The sequence below is a fragment of the Elaeis guineensis genome, chromosome 2 (assembly GCF_000442705.2).
Source record: "Elaeis guineensis isolate ETL-2024a chromosome 2, EG11, whole genome shotgun sequence".
In the NCBI taxonomy this organism is placed as follows: Eukaryota; Viridiplantae; Streptophyta; class Magnoliopsida; order Arecales; family Arecaceae; genus Elaeis; species Elaeis guineensis.
The window spans coordinates 88,180,406-88,203,019 of NC_025994.2; the positions used below are offsets into that span (position 1 = coordinate 88,180,406).

The 22,614-nt window shown below is 39.7% G+C and overlaps 1 protein-coding gene across 1 annotated transcript; it reads left to right on the forward strand.

Annotated features, from left to right (window-relative positions):
- The first annotated feature begins 1,305 nt into the window (after positions 1–1,305).
- Positions 1,306–2,481, forward strand: LOC105054785 (uncharacterized). The gene has a single exon (XM_010936379.4). It carries the CDS (start codon positions 1,550–1,552, stop codon positions 2,291–2,293), a length of 744 nt encoding a protein of 247 aa, XP_010934681.1. The 5' UTR covers positions 1,306–1,549; the 3' UTR covers positions 2,294–2,481.
- Positions 2,482–22,614: the final 20,133 nt, after the last annotated feature.

The window sequence follows — 22,614 nt, forward strand, 5'->3', positions numbered from 1 at the left end:
GGGGTAGAATAGTAATTGACACACTCTTAAACACCATCGCCATCCATTAAGGGCAAATACTTGCGGCGAAGTTCGAGTTCATGCAAGCTTTATCTTTCATTCATATAATTTCCTTTCAAAGCACTTCTACTGAAGGACATTTACCTTTGTATTTTTATATTTTCATCTGACTTAAGAAACCAAATGGAACAAAGATGTTATTCTATACCTTAAACACATTTTATATATCATTTTTGAAATCATCCCACCTTTATTGAAAATTTGAAACCCTTTTTATTGACGTTGGAAAAACTAATTTGATAATCAATATTTGTTAATCAACAACAAAAACTAATTCGGCATATCATGCACCCAATTATTGCTAGCATGCAAGTTAAGGTCATCGCTAAGTGAACAACTTCAAATAAGTGTGACTTGTGATGCCCGCCGAATGAACAATATTAAATGGGTGATCATTAAATCAAAAAGAGACGAACCGAGTGATTCAGGTCCAATTGATGCCACCTCTCCCTTTTGCGAATCAATTATAGCTTGAGGGAGAAAATAGCTTTTATGCACCTTGTATGGCAGTAAATTCTCCCTCTCTCTCTCTCTCTCTCTCTCTCAAAAGTGATTGTTTAATTTATAGAGTCATTGGGTTAACATTGGCAAAAACTCCCATACCATAGTGCCACTGTGCCCCCGATTATATAGGATGCTACCCAATCAACCACACTATTGTCATCCCTATAAATATATCTAACCACACATAAGATGAAGTTGGATATAAGCCTCTGAACATCAACCAGCAAAAGGAGATTAATGCTCATGGTGCTCCATTCTGCAGTCAATCCATTGTCTTGGAATCTTCTTCCAAAATTATAGTGTTCACTCAAAATACGAAGATGGCATAAACCAGTCCCTCCCACACAGCTCTCAACTCAGCGTACCATACGGCCATGTCATATAATGAGGATCCACCAACTATCACCAGGGATGTTCTGGGGTCACAAATAACAGAGTTAACTCCACCACATTGATCTCTGCTCTTCTACCATCCAAGTTGATCCCAAAAGAATTAGGGATGGATATTCTCAGGTGAAATGGACCTATACTGGCAGAAAAGATACGCATATGGAAGATTTCAATCTCCGTGACCTTATTCAAGCAGAATACAAATATGGCATAAGCTAGTCAGTCCCTTTCATGTAGCTTTCAACTTAGGGAACTGTACAGTGATATCATAATACAGAGATGACTTGAATCTCTGCGACCTGATGCATGGGTGCACTAAACCTCATCGCACCCACGAAAGGAACAAATTTTAAAACCCGAACAGGCGAAATGGCCAAGCCCATGTGGGTCCTCCTTGCCATGAAGGCCTGTCTCCTCTCCCTCACGGAGGCCAAATGCGGTGCACTCACAACAGGAAACGCCCATTCCCCTCTCGCCCCTTCTGTGGCCAAATAAGCCTCCACGTATGCGTGTGGGCTAATGCGGTTTACCATTTGCCGTCGCCTAAATCCCACTGCGCCGACCGGAAGAAGAGCCGCGGGGTGGAGCGAAGTCCATGGCGGCCAGCGGCAGCGGCGGCAGAGGAGGAGGAATCCGGCCGGAGCTTGGTGGCCGGATCGCCGCGAGGGAGTGCGAGTCGTGCCGATCCGCCCCCGGCATCCCTTTCTGCCGCGTGGAATGGTCCTTCCTCTGCACCGGCTGCGCCGCCGTCGTCCACGGCCACAACTGGATCGTCGCCGTCCCCCCGAACCCTAACCCTAACCCTAACCCTAACGCTAGCCCGTATCCCTACCCCTACGCCTACCCGTACCCCGTCCCCAACCCTAACCTGAACCCTAACCCTAACGCCGGCGGAGACCCCAACCAGATCGTGCAGCTGTCGTCCGACGAGGAGGCCCCTTCTGCTGTGGATCCTGATGACGGCACCGGTGGCGGGGGGAAGCGGAGGCGGCGGTCGGCGGGTGGAGCTGCTCCCGGCGGGCGGGTGGCGAGCGTGATGAGGTACAAGGAGAAGCGGAAGAGCCGTAAGTTCGATAAGACGGTCAGGTACGAGACCCGGAAGATGTACGCGGACCTGAGGCCCCGGGTCGACGGGAAGTTCGCCAGGCCGGACGCTGGCGGCGAGGAGGCGAGGGCGGATGCCGGTGAGGCGGCGGAGAGGCGGGATGCTGACGAGCGGTTGAGGTCGGACGCGAGCGAGGAGGCGAGGGCAAATTCGAGCGACGAGGTCGGGCAGCCGGAGGGTGGAGAGGAGGAACTGAGACAATTGGATGCTGCTGATGAAGGGAGGTTGGAGTGATACTGATGGCTGGGTTTTGGTTGATCGGTAGGATTTGGGTTTTGGTTTGTTCAAGAGAGAATTTTTCCAAGATAGGTAAAGACAGAATTTTCTTCTCTCTCTCTCTCTCTCTCTTTTTCTGTTGGTATTTGTAGAGTTGTCAATAATTGGTTGTGGATAGTTTGAGTTCAATTTAATGTTTGAGATAATAGGCTGTGTCTGCATGCATTTGTTATGATTTGAGCATTGCATGGGAGCTCGAGAAAAAGAAAATATTTGTTCACATAAAAGTTGTGCTTACTGAATTTGGTGGGTTTGCTCATGGTCAAGAGGAAGGAATCCATCATTTAAAATGATTTATTTGAGGCACACCTTGCCTTGTTGTGAGGTGAGGCTTTCCAAAAGCATCTTAAAGCTCGTTATGTGCTACATAAAGCGTGGCATCACATTGCACAGAAAGATTGGTGTGCGGTGCTGCCTTGTGTTTTATTTTTAATCCTTCTAAGCTTTGTGATTTCCACCCTTTAATGGAGTGGAAGAAATTTTCTTGTATATATTTTTCATAATGCTTTTTGTACACAAAATTGCCAAATTTAGATATGGTTGTTTGTCGTCATTCACTTAAAGATTGACAAAAACATTGTGATAATATGGAATTAAATTGGCTAACTTATTCCTATGCTTGAACTTCATTTGCAATTGGACTGTTGTACCAGAGTTAGACAATGTAACCCAATTGGACTGTTTTATATCTTTTTCAATGTACTGTTTATTGTATATTGCTTTTGCTTTACTCCATGAGGTTTATGCTTTGATGCATTAAGAGCCCAAGTGCCTCAAGATTTTGAAGCTTATTTTTCCCACTTCATCAAAGTAGTTGACTGTGATTGAGTGCATAATTTTACTCAACTTCCTTACCCATATATCTAGACAAATTTGTTTCTAATGAATAATATTTGGTAATTTTTCTTTTGTTTCCTTCACATTCCATGTGAATAAAAGAAGTTTATTGTCACCTTTTCTCTAATAAAAGAAATTTCACCTTGAAAACTGCTGTATCAGCTTCAGAGAATGGCCATTTTTCAAATAGTTCATGACTGAATGATTTTCTGAACAAATTCCTAACAGATCATTCATCCATTTTCCTAGTTTCAGTAATTTTTCATATACAGATACTTCATGTACTTATAAAATTAATGATGTTGTTTGCTGTCAATGTTATTGCTGTTGTTGTTAATGCTATTATACGTTGTTGTCGTCCCTCCCGTGCTGCTGCTTCTTCTTCTTCTTCTTTTGCTACATTGATTTATTCCTGCAATCTAACTTTTTTCGGTTATACTTTTTGTTAGTTTTTAACATTTTAAGTTCTTTCTGAATTTTCTGGATAATTCTCCAGGTAGCGAATTTATTGCGGGCTGAATTTTTCTTGCATTCTAAACTTGTAAAGTATTATTTAAAGTGGCATGTAAGAAACCTAGAACTCAACAAAGAGATTCCCTTACTAGGAAGTTGTAGTACTTGGTAAGATGGTTCTAGTTATTACATGCACAAGGAAGATGGAAAACCCTTAAGGGGAAGTTGCAGTCGCTGTAATGTTCGATGTTGCAGACTGGTAGCGTTTAGGAATTTTTGCTTATATTTTATCAAGTAATTTTGGCTTATGAATGGAATGCATGGACTAGTTCTGTCCTCTGCCCATAGTGAATGAATTTGCATTGGATCTTAGCTATGTAAAAATTATGATTCAAGCAATAGTAGTAGCTGCTGGAGTAGGAGTGGCGGCAGTAGCATTAGCAATAGGAGCATCAATGGTTGTAGTAGGAACAATAGGTAGATGCAGTAGGGGCACTGATAGCTGTTAGTTGAATCCAATACAAGGTTTATTATCACCAAGATCTCAACTGTCTTATAGGGTTTCCTATATTAAGATGGGCTGAGATTTTAGTTTAACTTGGCTAGGACAGGAACTTCAGCAAGATAAGGGAAATGACAATAATTCTGGATCCCAGTTAATATTATGGGAATTGAGATTTTCAAGCTCTTGGTTAGTGTAGTAAACCCTGATTAGCTTATATTCTAAGACAATGATTGAATAACTGATAGCTCAAAAATATTAATTTACAATTCCAAAAAGGCATATTAGGAAATTGTGACAGATATTTAGATATTATTTCTGCTTATACATTGAAATATTTTGTTGATTGGTCTATATCAGTCAATATAGTACAGGCTGAAATGTTGGTTTGATTATACCTGAGACTGTCTGATGCTGATACGAATTGATATCTCAGCTGAGATACCAGTTGAGATGAAAACCTTGACCAAATATCATGAGTAGCAACAGAAACAGCGGGATTGAAGAGTAAGAGTAGTAGGAATAGCAATATTAATGGTAGCTAAGGTTTTAAATGCTGGCACCAAAACCTGTACCATTTTCTCTTAGCATATCAAAGGTGCGTACTGAAACTAAAAACATCAACAAGAATTTAAGAAAAAATAAACCGTGGGTACCGACCAGTACACACCGGTATTTTACCATTGGTGTGACTGATATGGTAGGTACAGTCAGTATGTACCAGTACAGCCTATTGGGACATCCTGACACCCATAGCAGTAGTGGTTGCATATTAAAACAATGCAGTACTGATGATACCATCCCATTCTGACAGTAGTTGAAACCATGATGGCAGCAGTAGCCACATGAGTGGTAGTAGTAGGAGCAAGAATACTAGGGACATCAGAAATGACATTAGCAGCAGCAACAGTTTTGGTAGGAGGTAGTTCTATCGCTTAGACCTAATCCAGACACAGTCCAAACTCCTAGGCTTTGGGATCTTAAATGGCTCCAAAGGAAGACAGGCCACATACATTTTGGATCCATGTTTGATCTAGTAGAAACATATTTGATCCAACCTAGACCTGATCCTGGTCCACTAATTTACCTGATTTTTTTTTAATGCAATATAAATTGTATATTTTTATTCTTTTTTTTTAGATTTTCTTGTAAAATATATCTATGACTTTGAAATTTGCCTCCCACCGCTATCACCTTGGCCCCTTGTGTCACCTCCCACTTAAAGCCTCTATCACTTTCCTCGAGCCTCCTGCCATGGGGCGTTATCATCTCTTTGTTATTTCCTTTTCCTTGTTGTACTTGGTCCTGTTTGGCATGTGGTTCTGGATCTGACCTGGGCTTGATCCTTAATTGACCCATGGTCTTGATTCGTTTACAATTTGGCTATCCAGACTTAGCTCCGGCATTAGAACCTACAGTTAAACCCCCCAATGGATCTGGGTCTGGGTTAGATGGTACTTACACCCAAGCTGACCTGATAGCATCCTTAGCAGGAGCAGCAATCATAGTAGTGACAATAGTATGAACAGTAACGCTCGTAATACAATAGAAGTAGTGCAAAATCTGCTGGGCAATTTCTTCAAAATCTTGCACTTGCACCTTTAACCTATGTGCTTCCTATCTTTTTGAAGGCAACCTGATTACTGGTTTGCAGCCAACTGTTTCTTCCAAAACAAAATATTAGGGCCTTCTAGAGGGGAGGGTGATAAAGATATTTTTAATGATTGGAGGTTTCGTCTTGTTGCATCATGTAACATCATATATTATAGTCTATTTGGCTCTTTGAACTGACTGTAAACTTGTGGTGCCCACATGGTTGAATGCAAAGCTAGAAATATGGATTGTGCTTTTGGAGGATATGGGTCTGCAAAAACATGTATTTATCTAAAGGGCTTGGAGGAGTTCAGGGGGTGGCACAAATAAAGGATAAGAGGAGTAACCTCGATTGGAATGAAGGGCAAATTCGAAAAAAAATCCCTACCAGTGGCAACCCTAATCCAGAGTATAAATAGATAACATTGGGCATCCAAAGACGGCTATGCTGTGTAGAAGAGAGGGCAAGAGAGAGAGTTTCTTCCTATTTCTTTTACTCTATAAACTTTCTGAGATTATAAAAGAAATACATATTTCTGTGCGGCCGTGGACGTAGAAGCAAGAGACTTCGAATTACATAAATTCCTGTGTATTCTTGTATGCGTGCAATTTGCTCTCTTCCTTCTTTCTTCCGCTATTTTTTGCATCTCGCTATGCGTAGGACCAAGCCCTAGTTCCTAACACTTAATGTCTACAAATTTACCTTCTCATGTTCATTGGACTGTATCATTGGCTTAAAAATTCCCCAAGCTGCAGTTTTGCTTTTCATGAGAGAATAAACAGTAACATGTATATGTCAAAATTAAGATCTATCTCTAAACACATGCATGAATCAAAGAAAACATGCCAAACCTTTTCAGAGAGTCAAAGAGTTTACCAGCCAATGCATATCGAATAATATTCGAGAATATTATCCTTTCCTAAAGGATATCCAAGTCGTGCTGATGTGTAAGTAGCTTTGTCCCAGTAAACCAGCTGATACTCCCTGCATCAGAAAATTACTTCATAAAGAGAAATATGAAACTTCTAGCAGGAAATGAAGGAAAATCTTACAAAGCCAGTAAATTCATTATGAATAGAAAATGTTTTTTCAGTTCGAGTAATACAATTATAACAAAGACAATTTGTGCAAAGAAAGTTTACATAGATCACATAAAATAAAGAATTGCCCAACTTCAAGGTTTTTAACTGTCTAACTGTACTACTTAGTGCAGCATAAAAATTATAACAGTCGGATGGAAAATCTTCATTGAAAGAATGATATTTTATTTACACTACATATATAGAAGGTTTTGAGGTTTCCAGTGCACCATAGTTTTTATTTGCCAAAAAATAAGTATGCAAAAATTCTATCTCTTGCTAACACTAAAGAGTTCTCGGTATCCCATGTTCTTGTAAACTAATGTTCAAAATTTCTTAACCAAGTCTTCTTTGAGGTATCTACAGTTACAATTACTTAATATTTGAATTATTGCAAACTTTCTTTGTGGTATCTACAGTTAAACTAGTTTAATAATTTGAACTCATGTTTATTTTTTTATATAACTCAAAGCATGTGTATATAAGTTCTATTTAGATCAATGTGACATCAATTTTTCAATCGCAAATCAAGGTGGCTCGCCGCAAGGATATTGGATCCAAGTTAGAAGATTTAGAATTAGTTAACATGGGCAGAAGTTGCAAGAAAGGACTTGTAAAAGCTTGCAATAAAAGCGGAAGATTAATCATCCAACTAGTGACGAAACCCATATGGAGAAACAATAACCCTAGAAAGCATTTTGCAAGAAATAAGAAAAGAAAGGAATAAGAGCAAATTTTCGGTGACACAAGGATCGAAATATATGAAAGGATCCCTGGCCCAGCTGAATCCTCACCTGGTAAACCAGAAAAATGAACCACCAACCAATCACAATCCTATATCTCCTAACTTGTAAAACAAAAATCAGATAAGACTAACCCTGAAAACAGATACAGATCGTCAAACGATTAAAATCCAACAGGCACTGCAGGCTCTTGTTGTTGTTGTTTAGGGAACAGAAAGAAGTCCTTTTCTTGGAATGGAGATATTAAAAAAAAAAGGAAAGCGAGAGAACCCACTGGTGAAGAATTGCCAGATCCCAAGCAAGAAAACGGCTTTTTTTTTTCTTTTGTTAACCTGAAGCAGTAAATATTGGAGAACATATTCTGTTTTGAACCACAAATGAAGGTAAACTAAGGAAAAGAAAGGAAGTAGAGAAGAGACATCAGTGATCTACAAGACAAAACCCAAGAAACAAAATCTCACAAAAAGTAAGAAGAGAAAGATCCGAATGCAACAAAAAGAAGAAGAAAAAGATGGAAAGATTCTTACCTTGACCATATCAATAGGCTGGATGGCACAAAATGCCGAGCATCCATGAAGCCCCCGCCGTTGACGAACGGCTTCACGGTGCTCCAAAACCCCGATTGGCCCTTCGCCTTTGCCTCCGCCTCCGCCTCCGCCTCCGCCTCCGCCGTCGAGCCCAAGAAAACAGAAGAACCTCGGCAGTGAAGTGGAGAGAAACGAAGGTAAAGAAACGAGGAATCATCGAGCCAATGGTTGGTTCGCTCTCGGCCGTTAGATAGTCGGCGAGTCAGTTGCCGAGTCCTTTAGGATTGGGATTGGGAGGCACGCCGGATGTACGGGAGGGGACTGCGCGCAGCGGGCGCCGGCACTTGCGGACGAAACCAAGCACGCGGCCTACGACTACCGGCAGCGAGCGAACTCCCGTCACGTGGTTGCCGGTTGCCGGTTGCCGGTTGCCGGTAGACTCATTTTTCGTTCCAAACGGGCTCCGCCTGCTGACGAGCCCAGTTAGCTACCGACCTGTACTGAGAATCTCATGTAATTAATTAAGGGTTAGTTTGGAGGGTTTGTTAGACTGGAATATACTTTGGAATCTAATACGTCTGATGCACGTGCTGTATAAGAATACTCAATTTTTTTTTTTTTTGGATTGGACGGAGCACTTATATATGTCTAGTATAAATACAACTAAAAAGATCAAAAAGAATAATATCATGAAATATCGGTGGTAGATCCATCGTCTCAGTCCAAACGATCCCTCTGATATGATCTATCATAAATGAGACCATTCAGTCAGCAGCAATATTGGTCTCACGATACATATGTCTGATATCAATCGAGAAGTAGCTTCAAATTAATCGTTAAATATCATAAAAATGTGGGTGCATTGTTGCATCCATTGACTACCCCCATGACTAGTCGATTACAGTGGTTGAGTCCCTCTCAATCACACATCTCCACTCTCAACCTCAACCTCACGAAGAAGACACCCACCAGGTTGTCTGCAACTCCACTACCAAAATAGTGTTGTTAACGAGGTGGCTCCCGTCGTGAATTATGAATCTCGTATCACCTCTAGCGCCACTCATACTGCCATCGAAATTGATCTTGAGATAACTCAGAAATGAGAATTCCTAGATAATAAATACCACGTGAGTCACTGTACAAGCAACTAAGGAGTCCTGGGTGTCCCAAGTGATCAAGATCAAACTAGTCAACAACCATCGCATGACCTCTCTAGCCTACATCATCACCCTCTTTAGGATAAATCTTGTCAGTTGCCAAAATACTTAAAAAAAAATCCTTATTCCTAGCCATCCAGATATGATATACAACATAAGTTGATCTAATGCAGATAGTCCTAGATGAATCAGACTCCATACACCTCCGAAGAGCCTCTAAGAAGACCTGAGCTAGCTCCATGGAGGTGGTGGCTATCGAGGGGAGTCCTCCCATCCTCCAAACCTGTCGAGCTCTAAGATAGAGAAATATGATGTGATCCACAGTTTCCTCATCTCAACCATAGTAGGGGCAACTCAATGAGAGGTCCATGCCCCTAGCATGTAGCAGAACTCTGATCGAAAAATGGCGCCAAACCACCTACAAGAATAGACTAACTTTCAGGTGGACACGAAACCTCCAAATCCAAGTCTCATCTAATCTCCTGAATTTCTCCTCTCTGTACACCTTATAGAGGTCTCTTATCACCAACCTCGATGTACATGCCGACCCCATATTCTCATATTCTGGCTACCATATATAGGAAAACAATAGCAAGTACCCTCACTGCCAAGACAGCTCCAAATAGGTGGGACACCAGATCAACACTCCAAACTCCTCCCTTAGATTAGAATATGTCACAAACTTGCATCAAGTTCACAATCTCCATGCCGACGAAGGTTGCCCATCTTCCCAAAGGTAGCTTAGTGATCCACGGGTCTCAAGTGAGGTTAATAGTCTGCTCGTCACCCACAATCCATTTGACCCGAGCCAAGGCCACCTAGGCACAGGAGTAGATTTCCTTCCACACGAAGGAACTCCTCCAATAGGGTTGGGTGCCAGTGCCAACTATCCATGAGCCATACTTGGTCCTCATCGTCGCACTCCAGATACAATTTGTCTAAAGTAGGAATCATGTTGCATGTCAGACAATTAGAGCCTCATACCTCACCACGAGGGGTTGAATGCCTAATCCTCTATCGCTAATCGACTAACAGATTGCATCCCAACCAAAAGATGAACTTTGCTACTATCTTGATGAGATCTTCATAAGAAAATCCCGAAGTACTGCTCAAGTTTTATCAGCATGATTTTTGGCAATATGGTATTGGACATCATGTAGATAAGAATCGAGCTTAACACTGATCTCACCAAAATGACTTTGCCCATCATGAAAAGGCATTTGGCTTGCTAACCCTCTAGTCGCCCTCGGATTGACTCCTCCATTGCAAAGCACTCACCTAGGGGTTCCCATCATGGGCAGAGACTTGGTCAGAAGGAAGAGGGGGAGCATAGAACTCACCACTACCCAATCTGTCAGCCCTATATTCTCTGAAAGAAGTGAAGAATCTCTTATTTAATCTCCTCCTCGCCCTCAATCCAGAGTCTCTCCGCATGTCACAGCATCTGAATCTGATTCCTCTACCTCTTGATGATGGTAGACTAGTGGAAGAATCCAGTATTTCAAACCCCTCCTCTTTGATCTACTGGATCTTGAATTTCTACCTCTATAAGACCTCTTGCCGATGCAATAGGGAATGATGCATGGTGAGCTTAATTGCCTCAGAGCTCTGCGAGATCTACATTTGCCAAACCTCCTCCTAATCCTCTCTTCATTGGAGCTCAATAATAGCTGTCTCAGTGTCCTCCAATCTTTTGAAAATATCTCCAACTTTCACTCGATTCCACATCAGAGTCTGTGCCTCATCAACTCCAACCTATGAGTGATCCGATATTTCGCATCGTTATGGACTGGCATCCTCCAAACCTCCCGTATAATATCCCAGGATCGTGGATTGGAGAGCCAAAACTTCTCAAATTAGAAGGGGTTCCAATACGAGATGTCAGCATTGATAGAGATCAGAACCAAATAGTGATCCAATGTGATCCTAGGGAGGTGGCGCACTTGATAGCTTGGAAACATTTGAATGCAGCTAGTCATGGAGAAAGCTCTATCAATCCACTCCCAAACTCTCACACCATCTTGCTAGTTGTTACACAAGATAAACCAGCCCACTCACCCAAATAAAGTCTTAGAACTCTCTGGTCTTAATGCTGTTGGTGACGAATCTTCCTTCTCTTCTCTTGAGCACTGTCGATACAATTAAAGTCTCCGACCATTAAGGAGGATACATCTTGCCCAACCAACCTCATCATCTGGCTTCACACCACTCGTCTCTCTTGGTACTTTGTGCCTGCATAAATGCCAGATAAAAGTTAAGGAGATCAATTGCTCTCCCAGATTACAATGACTTTATGCTAGTTACAATTATGAAAGACATCCACATTAACTACTCTGTCCCTCCAGATTACAAAAATAATCCCCAGCAAGCCCATGGGATTCAATTAGATAAAATGCTCATGTCGCCGGAATCTGCGCCTGGCACGAGTTAGACTATCTCCTAATAGACAGATCTCAAGAAGAACACAACTCCAAGTTATACATCAGTCTTCTGAACATCGACATAAAAGAAGGCTTGCCCACACCTCCCCCCCTCCGCGTCAAAATCTTCAAGGAAAAATAAGTCAATGGTGGGGAGTCCATTCTCCGTTACCCCCGGCACACTCATCCCCAGCTAGATCAGCATCCCTTTGAGTGGGGTCTCAAATTCGGATCCTCCCTCCTCCAAGACAGCTTTCAATTCGGCCACCATACCATTATGGCCCACAGCATCCTCACGGCCCAGCCCACTGGCCCCCATCTTCATTTCCTCTCTTCTTCCCAAAGGCAACGTAATAGTTGAAAAATCTTCTATCCACCGTAAGAATGGTTATCTTTCTTTTCTTTTTTCTAAGTCTCGAAATACACAACAAGATATAAGAGCGCCATAACAGTCAAAGGATCTTTATAATATGAACTTTAATAATGCCCTTTCTTTAGATTATCAAGCAAGAAAGAAATGGTAATGCAGGATATAATAACAGGCCCATCCAATAGAGTTTATATTATTTCACCAAGCTATCAAAACAAGTTACGTTCATTAGTATATGCTTTTTCAACTACTTGGAGTCGATTTTATGGATTCTCATTTTCCAAGTCTTTCAATTTAGGAACGCATCAAATATTATTCCAAGTTTCTCTATAAATAAATTCTATAAATTCAAGCATTTATTCCGTAATTCCAAATGAAAGGACGAGTGATACATAAGATTGTTTTGGCAAACGTGGACGGTGTAGTTTATATTAATATATGAAGATTTATTGAGGAGGCCAGTCTAAGATTACGTGATGGATGCACAAAGATGGACGAGATTTGTTCGCTATAACGTATGCATTCGAGGCTCCAATATCTTCTAGTACCATAAAGCTTCTGCCTCTCCTTAATTTTAAAGATGGTGATTCTAGATGTAGAGGCTATATATAACAAGAGAAGCACTTTTCTCTGGATTTGAATATGAGTCTCAATGACAACCTTTTAGAATGAGATTTCACAAGTTCGATTATCTTCTACACGAGATACTTTAAATGCAAATATGAAAACAGAGAATGCTAAGACGCTAAGCAACATCATTGTTGGCAGATAGCTATTACTGTATGAATGCCATATAATTACAAACGTAAACATGTTTCATATGGACTGCAAGCATCAACAAAATGGACGTGAGATGGATACGCTGCACAAGATGATTACGACGTCCTACCTGCATGGGATTCCCAGGAAAGAATTCACGAGCCCATCTAAATCTTTTATTATTAGACACTGTTCTGAGGCATACGACGGCCAGCCAACTCCAGAATATCTAGTTGAACTACACTGTACTTTCAGTGATTCCATGCATGCTCTAAACGAAGTACAGCTGATCAACAGTCTCCAGAAGGGACACATCATTCCAGAGCAAGCACATAAAGATGCAGTCATGAGAGATGATGAGCTCTCCTGGACCAAGCAGCTCGCTTCATGATCATGTGAGCAGATTCCCTGCCACCGAGTTATGATTGTCGTTCATGTCACCAGACCTTCAACTTTGCTTTCCAGTGCGAATAAAAGATTAATTACTTCCATTTCAAGTTAGAAAAGATTAATGGATCTTCACGCAACTCCTAAGGAATCCAGTGATGAGAGCTTGCACACATGTAGGGTTTGCGTTGGCATGGAAGTTTCAAGGGTAGCAATGAGAAAAAGGTGCATCCAAATCATAGTCAAAGTTCCTAATATAAAGCTGACAAGGTACGAGATTTAATAGAAAGGCCAGTTCTATTTCATGCCAGTTGTAAAAGAGATAAGTGAAGGTAAGATCAGGTGGATCATGATGGCTGATACAATGCAACGAACCAGAGGGTACAATGCCCACGTTCGAGAGCCCCACTAAGGTGCCTCATATATCCACTATTTCCTGCCAACCAGGTGCTACTTTGAACTTGGTAATCCGTTGAGACATGAGCATATAATGGTTACGTGTTGTAACGATACAGAGCCGTTACAAGTGTTACAAGATTTCATTTTTTGGGCACCTAATTACAATGTTACTGAGATAATGTTACTTGTGTCAAAAAAAAAAAAAAAAAAAAGGTTACTGAGATAATTAGTTCTCTAGGCCATGGATGTATCACATGCCTTCATTGCATTGTATGTTACATAATCCATATAAAAAAGATAGTATGCTTCTGCCAAAAAAAGACAGTATGTGACTCAAAATATATTGGACATTTTTGAATGTGGATATACAACATCTGCAGCCAAGAGGGAATTAATGCTATTCCCACTGGTGGACGTCAAATCCACTTCCCTGTTTCTAATTTGACGAGTTGGTCCGTGTTAACTAAAGTCATATTGGTAATATGAATGTGATTATTTTGTACTGATAAAAGAATCCTCCAATAAGCTTCCTTTGAAAAAGAAAGTGCAATTAATTTATGTAGACGATCTTCTTTTGAGCCTTGATGTGCACAAAGAAACCTCCTCACAACTTCCCCAGGGTAAAGTTACTTGAGATACTGCAGAATTTTTCATGTAATCATATATGATAAATATCAAAAGCATGCTTGAGTTAGAAGTTTCTTAATTACTTGTGTTGTTAATTTAAGCCCTATAACTCGGCTAAAAGATCAATATTATACAACACAATCATTGCAATTTTTGAATATAAATAATCACTTTGTACATATAAACTAACACTATTATTACATATATAAGAGATATATCTAAGAAATATTACTGTAAGAAAATAAATTATACATTGACAATGATGTTAATGTCATCATGATTACTAGAGATTGTCATTATTATAATACTATTGCATATGTACCGACCATTAGTCCTAGTTTAGCTTTAAAGATCACTTTGAAAAGTTGCAAGATCATATAATAGATTTTTTAATTTTAGAAAAATATGGTGGATGCTGTTTGAAGCATAGAGTTGCTGATGAATATGAGAAAGAATTTTTTTTTTTTTTTATATATTTTTAGAGGATATACAAGAGGCCTATAAATATAGATATGTAGACTCAAATATAGACAAGAAATAACAAGAATATGCTAAGAAATAATATTCAAGAATCCTTAATTAGACATCTTTCTAATTAGGTCCTAATCCTTCCAACACTCCCCTCAAGATGACGCGAAGATATCTTGAAGCTCCATTTTGTCAATCAATCCAGAAAAAAATGATGAGCTAAGTCCTTTGATCAGAATATCCACCACCTGATCAGAAGACCGAATGAAGGTAATGCAGATCTGTCTCTAATCAATCTTTTTCTTGATAAAATGACGGTCAATCTCGATGTGTTTGGTACGATCATGCTGTACCGGATTACTTACAATTTCAATTGCCACCTTGCTGTCATAATACAATCAAAGAGAAAATTTGTTCAGAAGTTGTAACTCTTGAAGCAGCTTTTGAAGCCAAAAAAGTTCACATATGCCTAAGGCCATTGCTTTATATTCAGCTTCTGCCGATGATCTAGCCACCACTGATTGTTTCTTGCTTCTCCAGGTAACTAAATTATCCCCTACATATGTACAATACCCAAAGGTAGATCGCTTATCATCCAGTGATCCAGTCCAATCTGCATCAGTAAATCTCTCTACCTAGAAGGTGTTGTATCGTGAGAACAACAAACTACGACCAGGATATCCTTTCAAGTAGCGCAATACTCTGAAAGCTCCCTCCATATAAGATTTTCGTAGACCATGTAGTACTACTATTCTTATGGGCCATAGGTGGTTTGTTACTTTTATTGATTGTTTTAGTCGAGTAATTTGGATCTATTTGTTAAAGGAAAAGACTGAAGTTTTAAACTATTTTAAAGAGTTTCATAAACTTATGGGTACTCAGTTCGGTGTCCAAATTAAAATTCTGTGATCTGATAATGGCACCGAATATATTAATCGAGAGTTCCGTACGTATCTTCATACTCACAGAATTCTTCATCAAACCACTTGTGTTAATACTCCTGCTTAAAATGGAGTTGCCGAACGAAAAAATAGACACTTATTGGAAGTAGCCCGGTCCTTACTCTTTACCATACAAGTTCCTAAGTTTTTGTGGGGTGAGGTTGTCTTGACCACTGCATACTTGATCAATCGTATGCCTCCAAGGATACTTGGATTTAAATCTCCAATACAGTGCTTGAAGGGGTCTACTGATTATGTGGGCCTCCTAGGGTTTTTGGGTGTGTTTGTTTTGCTCGAGATCATAGACCCTCAGTAGAAAAACTAGATCCACGAGCATTAAAATGTGTCTTTGTCAATTATCCTGCTACTCAGAAGGGATACAAGTGTTATTACCCCCTGAGAGGCGAATGCTTGTTACTATAGATGTTATTTTTTGAGAAACTGAAGCCTACTATGAAAATCGTCCATCTGATAATAGAACACCAGAATTACTTCTTTTGGGTGACTCTCTATATACGCCTGGATATTCTGGTGCCCAAGGAGAGAATCATAGTAATGATGTCCAGGGGGAGCCTGGTATAGCTGAAGAGTCCAGTGTGTATCCACGAGAAGAGTCTAGTGTGCATCCACCAACTATCCAGGTACCTCCACCACTTGAAGCTTCTTCTCCAGAATCTTCTTTTCCAGAGTCCTCTAACTGTAACGGTAACATTATTTCTGCTACTCCTTCCAATTCTGATCTTGATATTCCTATTGCAAAATGGAAGGGTACTCACCCAATTATTCCTCCTGCTCGTTACCATTACGATATAGCTAACTATGTTTCATATAAGTATGTGTCTCTATCTTATCAAAGTTTTGTAGCTGCATTAGACTCCATCTGTATTTCTAGTACCTGACAAAAGGCTATGGCAGAACCTAAGTGGAAGGAAGCAATGTTAGAAGAGATGACTGCTTTATCCAAAAATCATACGTGGGATCTGGTCACACTGCCAGCTGGTAAGCATCCTGTGAAGTCTAAGGGGGTGTACACCGTAAAGCAGACTCCAGAAGGCAAGGTGGAAAGATATAAAGCACGGCTAGTAGCAAAGGGCTACACTCAAATATATGAGATAGACTATGATGAAACCTTTGCTCCAGTGGCCAAGATGAACTCTATTTGAACATTGATATCGTGTGCTGCTAACTTTGGCTGGAATTTACATCAATTAGATGTGAAGAATAAATTTTTTCATGGGGACCTTCAGGAGGAGGTATACATACAGATACCATCAGAATTTGAGACCAGAGCAACTACTGAAAAAGTCTGCAAGCTAAAATGCTCACTCTATGGCCTTAAACAGTCTCCTCAGATTTGGTTTGATCGATTCAGTCGAACTGTGAAAGGAATGGGATATAGACAGAGTAATGCAGATGATACTCTGTTCTATAGGCATTTCAAAGGAAAAAAACTATACTCTTAGTTTATATTGATGATATTGTAATAACAGGAGATGACCATCATGAGATTAAGCAACTCAAAGAAAAACTGAAGCAAGCATTTGAGATGAAAGACCTGGGTCCATTAAGATATTTTTTGGGCATAGAAGTTGGGCGATCATCCAGAGGAATTTTTCTGTCACAACGAAAGTATATACTAGATTTGCTTTCTGAAACTGAAATGTCGGGATGTAAGCCTGCTGCTATCCCGATAAACCAGAATTATCGGACAGTGACAGATGGTGGAGCTCCTGTTGATCGAGAAAGGTACCAGCGATTGGTTGGAAGGTTGATATATCTTTCACATACGAGACCCGACATAGCCTATGCTGTCAGTGTCATCAGTCGGTACATGTATGATCCATAAGAATCTCACATACAGGGAGTTTTCAGAATATTGCGCGACTTGAAAGGATGTTCTGATCGTGGTTTGTTGTTCTCACGACACAACACCTTCTAGGTAGAGGAATTTACTGATGCAGATTGGACTAGGTCACTGGATGATAGACGATCTACCTCTGAGTATTATACATATGTAGGGGGTAATTTAGTTATTTGGAGAAGCAAGAAACAGTCGGTGGTAGCTAGATCATCGACAGAAGCTAAATATAGAGCAATGGCCCTGGCATATGTGCACTTTTTTGGCTTCAGAAGCTACTTCAGGAGTTACAACTTCTGAACAAGTTTTCTCTTCGGTTGTATTGTGACAGCAAGACGGCAATTGAAATTGTAAGCAATCCGATACAGCATGATCGTACCTTTTGAAATCCATCAACATCAATAGAGCATTGTGGAATAAAAGTTCTATAATGATCAGCCTCAGACTAGAGACGCTTCAACTTGATGGCATATTCAGTGACAGATAAATTTTCCTGGCGAAGCTGACGTAATTGAGAACGGATCTCAAATGCTTAAGCAGAATTCTGCTTCTGTGAGAACATTTAGGCCACCGTCTCTTAGACTTCCTGTGCAGTCTCCAGCAGCTGCACACTTCTGGCCACACTCTGTATCATAGTATTGAGAAGAAACGTCAGAACAACAGAGTTCTCCATTCTCCATTGAGGTATATCCTGCTCACTATTAGCAAGTTTCCTCTTTGTGCCGGTGAGATATCTTTCCAAACCTCGTCATTGAATAAGCAGACGAGTGCTCCTCTCCCATTGCAAATATGTCACTGGGCCATCAAATTTTATAGCCACTTGAAGAGCATTCAGCGATCCACTATCTCTTGACGAACTATCTGATTGAGTGGCAACTGTAATAAACCGATCCAGTAGACTTTCAAGATCTTGCATAGTAAGTAGATTGGCCATTTTCAAAAATAGAGTACGATAATCTCACCGACACATTATCAATCAATTACTGGATACTCCTTAACTACAGACTTTCAAGCATCTAGCCATAAAATTTCTCCATTTTTTTTTTAATCTTTTTTTTGTCTCTTTTTTTGAAAAAGAAAAGAAAATAAATTAAAGAAAGAAAAATAAGTTAAAGGAAGGGGCTTACGTTTCCTTTCTTACCGACCATAGTCACCCGTGAACCACGGGATTATCGGAGGATGCGGAGAAGCGGCAGCTGGTGGTGGGTGGGCATCGTGGTCGGGATAGGAGAGGGCGTCGTGGTCGCAGGAGAGGGCGACGGTCGAGGAGGGCGAATGCGAGGAGGAAGAAGGCGAGATCGACGATGACGGAGAGGAGGTTCAGCAGGGGTTCAAGGAGGGAAAAGAGAGGAGGAGAAGGGTGGAGGGGATACTCAGCATGATGCGGAGGGCGGATGTGAGGAGGAAGAAGCCAAGATCGGCGGCGACGGAGAGGAGGTCCGGCAGGGGTTCAAAGAGGGAAACGAGAGGAGGAGAAGGGTGGAGGGGATGCTCAGCATGATGTGGAGGGGATGCTCAGCGTGATGACAGGCGAAGGCGGCGTCGGCGTCGGAGGGGCACGGAAAGAGAAAAAATGCATAGAAAAAAAAACTGGAAGAGAAACGGAAAAAAATACGATCAGGAGGAATGAAAAAATGGATCAGAACCTGAGTGCTCTGATACTATGGTGAATATGAGAAAGAAAAGATTTTTTTTTATTTTTTTATATTTTAAGAGGGTATACAAAATACTTATAAATACAGATATGTAGGTCCAAATATAGGTAAGAAATAATAAAAATATATCTAAAAATAATATTCAAAAATTTTTAATTAAATATTTTTTTAATTAGGTCCCGATCCTCTCAACAGGTGGTGCTACTTTTGCAAATCTTGTACGCCTAACTTTATTAGTACATATACCTATCATACGAGGGAATTGTGTAATGCCGCGAGGGACAGGACGTGCAATGGTGTACGCCTAATCCCTTAATTACGTCCATAGTACTAATGTTGCAACTTATGTACTTCTAGTATAAATGTCTTCAGGACAACTTTAGGTAATTTGGACTCTACTCTTCATTCAAATTCTAGCTTGTGGGCATGATTGTTCTAACTAATTAAATTTTGCAAGTTTGAAACCTAGATTCAATAGCATTAGTTTAAACCACTTTGACATGTCAAGGAAATTAATAATGCAATTACTGATGTCTAGTAATCAAAGTTCCATCTCTTGTATGGAAATTGAGACTAACATCTAAGCAAATGTGCAAATAGTTCTTTCCTTGATGTTTCAAAATCTCATGGTATTTGAAGACTTTAGAAAAAGACAATCAAAACCCATGGAATCATAAACCAATAATGCTAATGATATGAAATATATATTCTTCTTTAATAATATAAATTTATAAGCTTTCTCCTTCATAATAAAATCACCGGTCACCGTTGGAGAGCTTATGTTCTCCTTCTTCACCACCTTCTCTTCTTGTTGCTTGGCGTCGCCAAGACAATATGATGTTCTGAAGGTAAATTTTGATAGAAGGTTAACGTAAGATAAAATTAGAGCTCGGCGTTCGACCAGAGATCACGCAGACAAAGTCCTCTAGTTGCTGGTTTTGTTTTCCATACGTGTACCATGCGATTGGCAGAATTAAGGGGTCTTGGCAAGGTTTAAAGGCTACTATTTTAGAGCTTCAGTTCAGGATGGAACATAGTGAGGCCACAAAAAAAATTTTATGCACCGTAGAAAATCTGACGTGCATCGTCTTATTCGATTGATCTACATAGTTATCACTTTCCAACGCATATTTAATGCTTGTAGATTATTTTTTTTATTTAAAAATTTTATATGACAAAAATACTCCTACTCTTTGATTATGACATCTCTTCACAAAAATTATAACACCCATTCAAAAAAATTATGACACTCCCTGCCTTTTGAAAAAAAATTATAACATCCTTTCTTAAAAATTATAACACTCCTTCAAAAAATTATGACTCTTCTTAAAAATTATGACATCTCTTTAAAAAAATTATGACATATGTCTTCGATTTTTTGTTTAGTACCAGGATATCATAATTTTTGTGAAGGGGTATCATAATTTTTAAGAAAGGATATTATAATTCTGTGAAGAGATATCATAATTTTTCTAAAAGGTAAGAGTGCCATAATTTTTATGGAGTGTTATAATTTTTGAGAAGGAATGTCATAATTTTTAAAAAAAATATTTTCATCATTCAAAATTTCAAACGAAAAAAATAGAACTGTGGACATTAAATGTGCGTTGGAAAGTGAAGGCTACATAGTCCAATAAGACAAAACGGTGCGTTCCATGTCAGATTTTATAAATTGCGGGCGGTGCACCAAGAATTTTTAATGAGGCCACTTGCCAGCTCAAGTGTGATTGGATTTTTTTTTTTTTAATGCTTTGAGTTGGGTTTAGATTTGAAATTCCTTGCAAATTCAGATATAAGCTCATGCTCGGACTTGGCTCAAAACCATTTGGGCCCAATCCAAACATGATATTTGGATTGGAGGGCTGGGATCAACCCAAATTGGTTCAAAATTCTTGATCAGATTGGTCTAAAATGTTTGGCCCGATGCACAGATTCATGATTGAAAATCTTAATAATGAATTTGAAAGGATCAAATTGAGCTTGGGCTTCAAGCTAGGGTCAAGTTAGGCCGAGCTGACTTTGAAGCACCACATATCTATAGAGAAAGGAAAGAGTGATAGATTGGATTGTTGGTAGAGTTATTGATATAAAATCAAAATTTACATTAGGAGAATAAATATCAAAAGATTTCGAAGTCCTATATTTGTATCCCTATCGGGGATATTCTAATTCTCCTTCTCTATACTATTTATAGATAGTTACTTTTACGTAGATCTTCACTCAAATCTAATCATATCTTAATTGAAAGATGGAGGTCCCATATCAGCGATACAAGCATACTTTAATTACTTATATATAAAAAAATTATATGATTTCGAGATTTATAGTCTATCTATCAAATATTAAAAAATTTACTAGTTTAAATAATATGAAAAGTATATATTTTAAAAACTAGATACATTGGTTAGGAATTTCCACACTACTTGATTGTTGATATATAAGCAATTTAGATGTAATAGGTTACATCCAATGATACGGATGGTTGATATAGGACCTCCATCATATGATCTACATTTAACCGGATATGAATAGAGATCCATTTGAATGTATCAAGTTATTTACTACATATGCATATAATTATTTATACACACATATATTATATAAATTTAAAAAATTATTTTGAATAATATGCATGCACATGCATGATTAAAGAAGTATTTATCTTTTTTCCTGCAATGACCAAAAAGAATCTGAAAACCAGATTTATCAGCATGAAATTTAACCACCTAAAACTTTATTTCTTAAATATTTAAGGTCAGAAGGAAACAAAATCTAACAATTTTTTTTTTGATTTAGTAAGTAATAACCGATGGACGTGCTAGGCTTGCGGGCTGTCGAGTGTTGACGGGCCACCTTCCACCATCATTAGGTGGATGAGCCGTGGATCATCTTGTAACATAACCTCTTTATCACGCGGGGGCTCACATCAAACGGCGTTGGGTCCCCACCTTGATGGCGTCCCCCTAATATAATATCCTAACAAATGGTCCAGATCGATCCATCATGATGGACCCGCGACCTAACATCCAGCTGCGGTATAGTCCAATAGTCATTCATTATATCACCCCCTTAGTAATTCTTTGTGCACCGCATCGCCCAATAATATTGGGGCATGTTGCGATTATGGGTCAAAAGAACGGATAACTCAGATGGTTAGCTTATGATTCTACATCCGCATGCGTGAGGTATTGTCCACTTTAATCTTTGGTGCTGTCGCACGGAGCCTCACGGACTAAAGAGGCCCTCTCTACACCACAACATAGATGCTCCAGTCAAGAGAGAGTATATATGAGCAGGAGGTATTCCCACAAACGATGCCACAATAATATTGGGGCATGTTGCGGTTATGGATCAAGAGGTCGGATAACTCAGATGGTTGATTTATGCCTCCGTATCCGCATGCGTGAGGTATTATCTGTTTTGACCTTAGGCACTGTCGCACGAAGCCTCACAAACTAAAGAGGCCCTCTTTACACCACAACATAGACATCCCAGTCAAGAGA